Source organism: Gavialis gangeticus, unplaced genomic scaffold (genome assembly GCF_001723915.1).
Source record: "Gavialis gangeticus isolate Ggan-Ray unplaced genomic scaffold, GavGan_comp1, whole genome shotgun sequence".
NCBI lineage: Eukaryota > Metazoa > Chordata > Crocodylia > Gavialidae > Gavialis > Gavialis gangeticus.
The window spans coordinates 198,783,601-198,791,328 of NW_017728992.1; the positions used below are offsets into that span (position 1 = coordinate 198,783,601).

Here is a 7,728-nt window from a genome sequence, read left to right on the forward strand (position 1 = left end):
AAAAAAAAAAAAAAAAAAAAAAAATCAATATGCATGGTATATGTTACACTGGATCCTAGCTACTCCACAGACTGTAGATAATGACCAACTCGGAAGGCCTGTATGTCTAGTTGGGGGAGAGGTCTGGGATTATTTAGGATGACAGGGACAAGCCCTGAGTGCAATAACATGCAGCATAGCAGCAGGCCCACTGGCACTCATATTTGGAAAGTCCGTTACAGAATTTACCAGCTTGGAAGAAAGACGCTTGCTCAGTCCCATGTAGAGCAGCAGAGCATCTGTGCTGCTCTGCATGGGGAGTTTAATCACATAGCTCAGCTCCTCAGCTGGAATACATACAGGGACTTCAACAGAGATGCACCAATTTATACTGCCAGTGATATGGGCCTTAAAATCTAACAATGAAAAAAAAGTGAAAGCATCAATAAAATGCACAAACACAGAGAGCATCAAATCCTTACTGGGTTTTTATTCCATTTTCTTCAACCTCTAAATAAGCTACCTCCCACTGAACTCTTTGCATACATGTGCCAGAGTGTCTGGAGTGTGACCTGCATTGCTTGTGCTTTCTACTTTCTACTCCCAACCAAGCAAACCATTCTCAACTTATTAACAATACATTGTATGTTAACATGTGCATAATGTCCACTATTACCAACAGGATGTGCATGTTCCAGTCAAAAATAAATCCCATGTCATAAACAAACATTCCCAAAGCTAAGGGAAAAAAATGTGTTTGATCAGCCAGGACAAGATAGAGCCAGTTGTAAACTGTTCGGCTTGACTGGCTAACTGGCATACAAAGTGCTAAAATAAGAAATGCATAGTTTCATAGTTTCTAGGGTCGGAAGAGACCTGAGCAGATCATCGAGTTTTACCCAATGGCACGACAGGAAAGAGTACTGGGGTCAAACGACCCCAGCAAGGTGGTTGTTAAGCCTTGTCTTAAAGACCCCCAGGGTAGGAGCCAGCACCACTTCGCTTGGAAGTTGGTTCCAGATCCTAGCCACTTTGACTGTGAAGTAGCGCCTCCTGATGTCTAGTCTGAATTTATCCTCTGCCAATTTACCCTCTGCACGATGGAGAAGGATTGAAAGAGTTTACATGCCTTTCTAGAACACAACAGGCCTGCTATCCTGCTGTGCTTTATATGTTCACTAGCAAAACAGAAATATGTCTCACTGGAGATAGATGCCAAATGTTTTTCCTTCCTCATAAAACTATTTGAGATTTCAAAAAATTGCCTGTTCTGCACCAGGATCAAAACAAGATCTTTCATGACATCATTCGTGTAAAACAGGAGGAAGAGAGACCTCTGCACCTGTGAGCTGCCAGCCTTCTGGGTAGGTAACACATTTCCCTTAGATGTGGGAGATCCAGGCTCACGTCTCCAGGTTGCCATTCTCTAACATGGCAGGTGAGTTCCCTGATCAGCGCACGTCGCAGTAAGGCTGTTCTTCTGGGCCAACACACGTGTGACCATTTATTCAAAGAGGAGGCGTTCCAATGAGAGGGAATTGAGAGACTGACCATAGCTGGGTGAATCATAGCAGGGATGTTATCATCTCCCACGCTACCAAAAAGTGCCCTAACCCCTGGACTAATTCTCCACTGGGATCCCTTGTCTTGGAAGAACAATTTGTTCCAACAATTTTTTACCCCAAATTGCTACATTCCATCCAAAAAAAAAAAAAAAAAATCAACATTTCCCATTGAAAAAAACAATGTGTTACCAAAACCATTCACGGTTAGCTTTGTTTGGCCCGGGTGTGAAGAGAAACTCAAGAGGCCTAGGCTGACTTGAGGAACTGTGCTAAGCAAGAAAATAAGTATAAGCTGCAATCACCTAGAAGGCTCCATCATTCATCAATGATCCAAGGCACAATTCCTCTGTGGTTTCCTCCATGTTTGGGGGTAAAGGGGAAGATGCTAATTTGCTGCTGTCTTTCTCCCCACAGCAAATGACAACTCCCTCCATGCTGGCTCAACCACACGTGTCTTTTCTCAGCTATTCGGGCCGGTGGAGGTGGAGATAAGCTTCTGTCTGTTGTCTAACATGCCTTGCCTATCTGATCCAGCAAGGCATATAGGTAGGGGCTGCACACCCAGCCCCAAACTGTGGGCAGTTCGTACATAGGTGTTTGGAGCGCTCATTCATTTACTCCACAAATGCATAATCCCACTCACAGACTCTCCCAGAGTACTTTTATAAAACAAGAATCAAAATTCAACCATGCTACCACGGATTGACTTCCCTTACCTCTGAAGAAGGAGGTTTGCAGTAGCCGGCTCCAAACACAAGGTTCTCTAATGACATACTGGTCTGGTCTGGTCCCGTTTCCGGACTGCCTTTTCCAAGCCATGATCCTTTTCCTGGACGAGCAAAGCTAAGGACAAAGAAATTAAGGAAAGACACTTATTAAAAACTGAGATGATGGAAAAATCAGTGTTATGCCCCCTGACAGTTGGATCTCCCCAGACAGATGCTACTGATGATTTAAGCAAGTAAAGCTTTTTTCATCAACATTAAAATGGTATCATATCATGTGGCATTCTGAAAGAAGAAAGGTAATAAGATGTTTAAAGTTTTATTTTAAATCAATGCAACATGTCAACACTGCATATGTCACAAGGGTGAAAAAACTCCAGGAGGCATGGACAACATCTAGGATTTAGTGTCTCTAAATAAAGTTATTAGGTATAGATCTTCAAACATGGGAGCCTACAGTTCAAGTTCCAACTCTGCATTAAGGCAGCCAATGAAAAGAATCAGTCATCACATACTGAGGATCCGACAGCTGCCATTAACCTTGACAAGAGCTGTTGCACTCTCAGGGTCTTTAAAATGATACCATTCTTTAAAAGAGGTTAACACTGTGCTACCACTTTTGGAAATCCTGACCTACAAGTAGATCAGAGATCAAAATCAGATTGTTCTTGATCCCATACTTTTCTCCTCTATGCATCGTCTCTAGCTAATATCGTGCAAACAGATTAAAGTATCATCTCCATATGGTAGATCGTCTTGTCTAGTCCAAACTAAAAATCTCATCATGTCTCAGTGATTTCTCCTAGATGGCTAGATGTCTGCAAGCTTAATATGGCTAAAACAGAGCTCTTAATCGCCCAAACTTTTTTTCCCAATCCCATTCAGACCTGTCTCTAATGTTGACGCCAGAGTGGGCAAAATGCAGCCTGTGGGCCGAATGCAGCCTGCCAAGCCATTCTATCCGGCCTGTGACGCCCCTAAGAATTTTAGAAAATGAATATTTATCTGCCCCTGCCTCTCATGCAGTCTTTGGTGATTTGCCAAAACTCAGTAAGCGGCCCTCTGCCGGAAATAATTCCCCACCCCTGGTTTACACTGTCTGAATCTTACAAATCCTCCCACAACACACAGAAGAAAACCCTTTTCTGTCCATCCACTGAAGTCTTCCATGTCTTCTTCATCTTGGTTGTTAAGGACAGCAACGTCCTTTCCTCTAGCCCCGGTCTAACAGGCAGGTCTAACAAGAGCGGTGGTGCTCTCCCCTACCTTGGGGGTCTTTAAGAGAAGGCCGGATAGGCATCTAGCTGGGGTCATCTGACTCCAGCTCTCTTTCCTGCCCAGGGCAGGGGGTCGAACTCAATGATCTGTTGAGGTCCCTTCCGACCCTAGCATCTATGAAACAAGGTCTAACAAGCAGTCTTGCCTTGCTCCATTCAGAATACTGCTGCAAAGACCATGCTTCTACCCTTCTGCCTGTTTTTGCCACTCTCTTTGCATTCGCTGGCTCTCCCTTCACTATCACATCAAAGAGAACTATCTGTTTCCATTATCAAGGCCACTCATGAACTCTCCTCTCACCTCTTTCAGCATCTTTCATGCTGCCTTGAGAATTCAAACCCTGCCACTGACTGACCCCTATGAAGGGAGCCACCCACTTACATTTTCAAGCCAACACCTCTGCACTTTCTCCCTTGGTGCCCCCTTCCAGCCACAGGAGCTCCCTGCGAACACTGCAAAGCACCTTCATTACTCTGCTTTAAATCCTTCCTCAGAATGATTTCCTTGACCATGTTGCTTACAAAAAACCCAACAATATTTTGGCTGGCAGAGTAATGAGATTACAGCCTCCCAAGATGGCCAGTATTGCTTCACTGCTTCTTTATACTTGCCCATCTCTCGGTGTTCATAATACGTCTCCCTGCCTTATAAACTATTAGGGAAGGGGCTGCCTCTGTTCTGGCCTTGTTCAGCACTTCGCACAGTGGTGTCCTGACACATGCTGAGCTTCTTAGATTGAATGAAAATGCAAAAAGTAAATGAATTGTGGGCGGGTTTATAGGTTAAAAGCAAGTTACACAGGTCTAACAAGATGACCTAAAAGGCAAGGTCTAAATATTAATCTTCTTCAGCTATCCCTTGATACGAGGATGATGTCTTCTGGGGTGGGGGATTCTTGATGAGTTTTAAGGTGGCTGAAGAGTCCAGTCATGTTATGCAAGTTTTTCCACAGATATAACTGGTGGTGCCTTGTGTGGGGCACAGCTGTTGGGAAGGATATTGTGAGTTCTCCTTCCTCCTCTGCCATTTCTCAGCTTCCAGAACAAGACAGCTCTCAACTAAGTAGGCTGCAGCTTGATGTATGGCGCAGCGCCATTGAGACCTATTACCAGTCAGCACTTTCCAGTTTGTAAGGTTAATGCCACCCTTCTTAAGGTATGCTTTCAGGGTGTCCTTGTAGAGCTTTCTCTGTCCTCTGCAAGTCTTTTTACCATGACTGAGTTGAGAGAAGAGGACTTGTTTCAGGAGATGAGTATTAGCCACCTGCACACAGTGACCAGCCTAGCAGAGTTGATGTTTCACGATGCTGGTTATGTTAGCTGCAGAGAGGATGCTGGCATTGGTGCTGGGGTCTACCCACCTAATACAAAGGATCTTCCTGAGGCAAGGCTGATGGAGCCATTCCAGGTGCTTAAGATGGCTAAGTATTAATCAAAATATTTTGAAGACCCATTTTTGGAAACTGTACTTGAAGAAAGATGTGGACAGATTGGAAAGAGTCCAGTGCGGAGCAACTGAAATGATTAAAGGTCTGGGAAACTTGACTTACAAGAAAAAGTTAGAAGAGCTGATTAGGTTGGAAGAATTGGTATTTAGTCTAGAGAAAAGAAGACCGAAGAGACCTTTCATAGCAGTCTTTAAAAACACCTGAAGGGTGATTATAAAAATGTGATTTACTGTTCAGTGTGGCTGCAGGGGACAGGACACAATGCAATAGCTTTAGATGACAACAAGGGCAATTTATTTTGGATATAAGGAAGAGCTTTCTCACTATGAGGGTGGTTAAGCACTGGAACAAATTACCTAGAGAAGCATCTCCAAGTTTTTATAAGCAGGTCAGACCAGTGGTTCCCCAACCTTTTAGACTCAAGGCGTCCCAGACTCAAGGCACCATGCCATAATTGAATGGCACTCAATTAAAAAACTAACATTTCTTATTTCACAGGGCCAGGCAGTGAGGGCAAGGAAATGGTCAGCCCGGGATGACCCTTTGCCTATAATTATGTGCTTATTTCTTCATACCTTGCAGCAGCCTTCAAAGGATTTTGCAGCACCCCGTGGTGCCTTAGCACCTTGGCTCAAGTTACACAAGCACTTGCCTGGAATGGTTTAGACAGGGATGAATCTACCTTCAGCAGGAGGCTAGATTAAATGCCTTCCTGAGGTCCTTTCCAACCTATTTTCCTTTGATTCTGTGAAGCCAAAAGTGGATTGAAAATAACTGAGCCAAAGAAAATCACACCCATCATTCACCTTCATGTTGGGGGTTGCGGCACCTTTTAGATGGGGACACCTTGCCCAGAGGACTGCTGTAATTTAGGCATCCCAAGTCACCTCAGGGTCCAATTTTGTCATCCGAAGGAGCTCAGAAGCAGGCAAGTGCAATGCTGGATCTACACCCATTATGCTTCCCCTTCTCCTAGGCTATCAGGTGTGGGGGACCACTCACTCCACAGGTGCTAGGCACTGCAGAAACACACTGGGAGGGAAAGAGCTTGCACCTGCAGGAGAAGAGGCTGGACATAAGTGAAGAGAACTTCTCTGGTCTCCAGTCTTTACAGATGAAGATCTGAGGCAGAGAGAAGTGGAGTGATTTGTATCAGATCACTCAGAGAAATGGTAGCAAAGCCAAGAACTGAAGCTAGAATCAGCATCTTAACTACAACTCACTTTTGTCCTCCAGGAGCTGCAGTGATGCTTACTACATCTCTTGAAGCGCCAATATATTGCCAAGAACGATACTCCGTAAGGAGGAGGAAGGCTTAGAATAAATTTCAGCTCAGCTGGCCTTGTGTTCCTACGTTTTAAACAATGCAAATCAATCCGTTTTTCAGGAGACTGCTTCTAAGCAGCAGCCAGCACATCAATATATTATTTATCACTTGCAAAATTTAGTCTAAAAAAAAAAAACAAAATCAACTGCAAAGAACAAGGGATAAACTTCGCTCAGAAGTTATACTGGCCCAGAGGAAAGAACCTGAACTAAAACACCCATGAGGGAAAGCTCTGATAAATACATTTCAATATTTCGTTGAACTGATCCCATTTTTTTGGGCCAGTCCAACAAAACAGCATAATATACTGGGGGTCACAGTGCCTCAGTATGAACTATTTCATGTCAGTTTTCTCCAATAGAAAGGTGAAAATTCTCAACAAAATGAAAACTTCCCTGTGGAGTTGTTCAGAGACCCATGGGGGAAGAAAAAACCCCCCACCACATTTTGATGGGAAGTTCCTGACCAGGTCCAGTTTGTATTGTCTGAGTTCTGCTTTCAAGATCAGACTAACAGTGACAGAAACCAAAGGAAAAACTTGGGTGAAGTCAGTGCATCCTGTATGCAGGTAGAAAGAACATTTTGTGGCTACGGCAGATGATAGGAAGGTGAGGGAACATGGGTTGACCAGCCATAACCTATGGACAGATCACTGTATCCCTTTGTGTGCCACATTCTCCTCTGTGCAATGTGGAGAGTAATACATCCTACTAACAGAACCCACTACTGAAAAGTATTGAACAGTTGTTCAGCAGGAGATTCCCCACAATACCAATTCATACAAATAAACATCAAAATAACTCATACTAAAATGCTAACACATAGTTAGCACAATTTCACAGACAGAAACAGATTCTGCATTTTTACTAGCAGCTTCATGAAACCTCTTCTATGTCTAACAGAAAAGGAAACCCACTATATACACAATACAGTAATTCACTGACAGCCTAACAAAATCGTTAATGCCAACCTCAGCTGAATTATTATTGACATACGTGTACAGGTTGAAAGACCAGTCCGACATGTATTTGTGGGAGGAAATGAGAGCACTAGCAAAGTGCCCATCAAGAATGATCATAGAAGTCGGGTCGGAAGGGACCATGTAGATCTTCAAGTCCGACCCCCCGCCTGGGCAGGAGAAAAACTGGGCTCAAATGACTCCAGCCAGGTAGGCATCAAGCCTCCTCTTAAAGACCCCCAGGGTTGGAGCCAGCACCACTTCCCTTGGAAGTTGGTTCCAGCTCCTAGCCGCCCTGACAGTGAAGTAGTTCTTGCGGCTGTCTAACCTAAACCTCCTCTCCAACAACTTGTGGCCGTTATTCCTTGTCATGCCAGGGGGCGCTCGGGGAAACAGTGTCTCTCCCAAACCCTTCTGGTCCCCCCTAGCGAGTTTATAGACTGTCACCA

At 44.2% G+C, this 7,728-nt stretch overlaps 1 protein-coding gene across 2 annotated transcripts in view; it reads right to left on the reverse strand.

The window, feature by feature from the left end:
- Nucleotides 1-7,728, reverse strand: part of FAM135B (family with sequence similarity 135 member B) — a 369,078-nt gene that overhangs the window by 106,465 nt on the left and 254,885 nt on the right. For both annotated transcript variants that reach the window (XM_019528199.1, XM_019528198.1), the window contains exon 7: nt 2,261-2,387. In XM_019528199.1, coding sequence (XP_019383744.1) covers nt 2,261-2,387 — 127 coding nt within the window. The remainder of the gene's footprint in view (nt 1-2,260; nt 2,388-7,728) is intronic.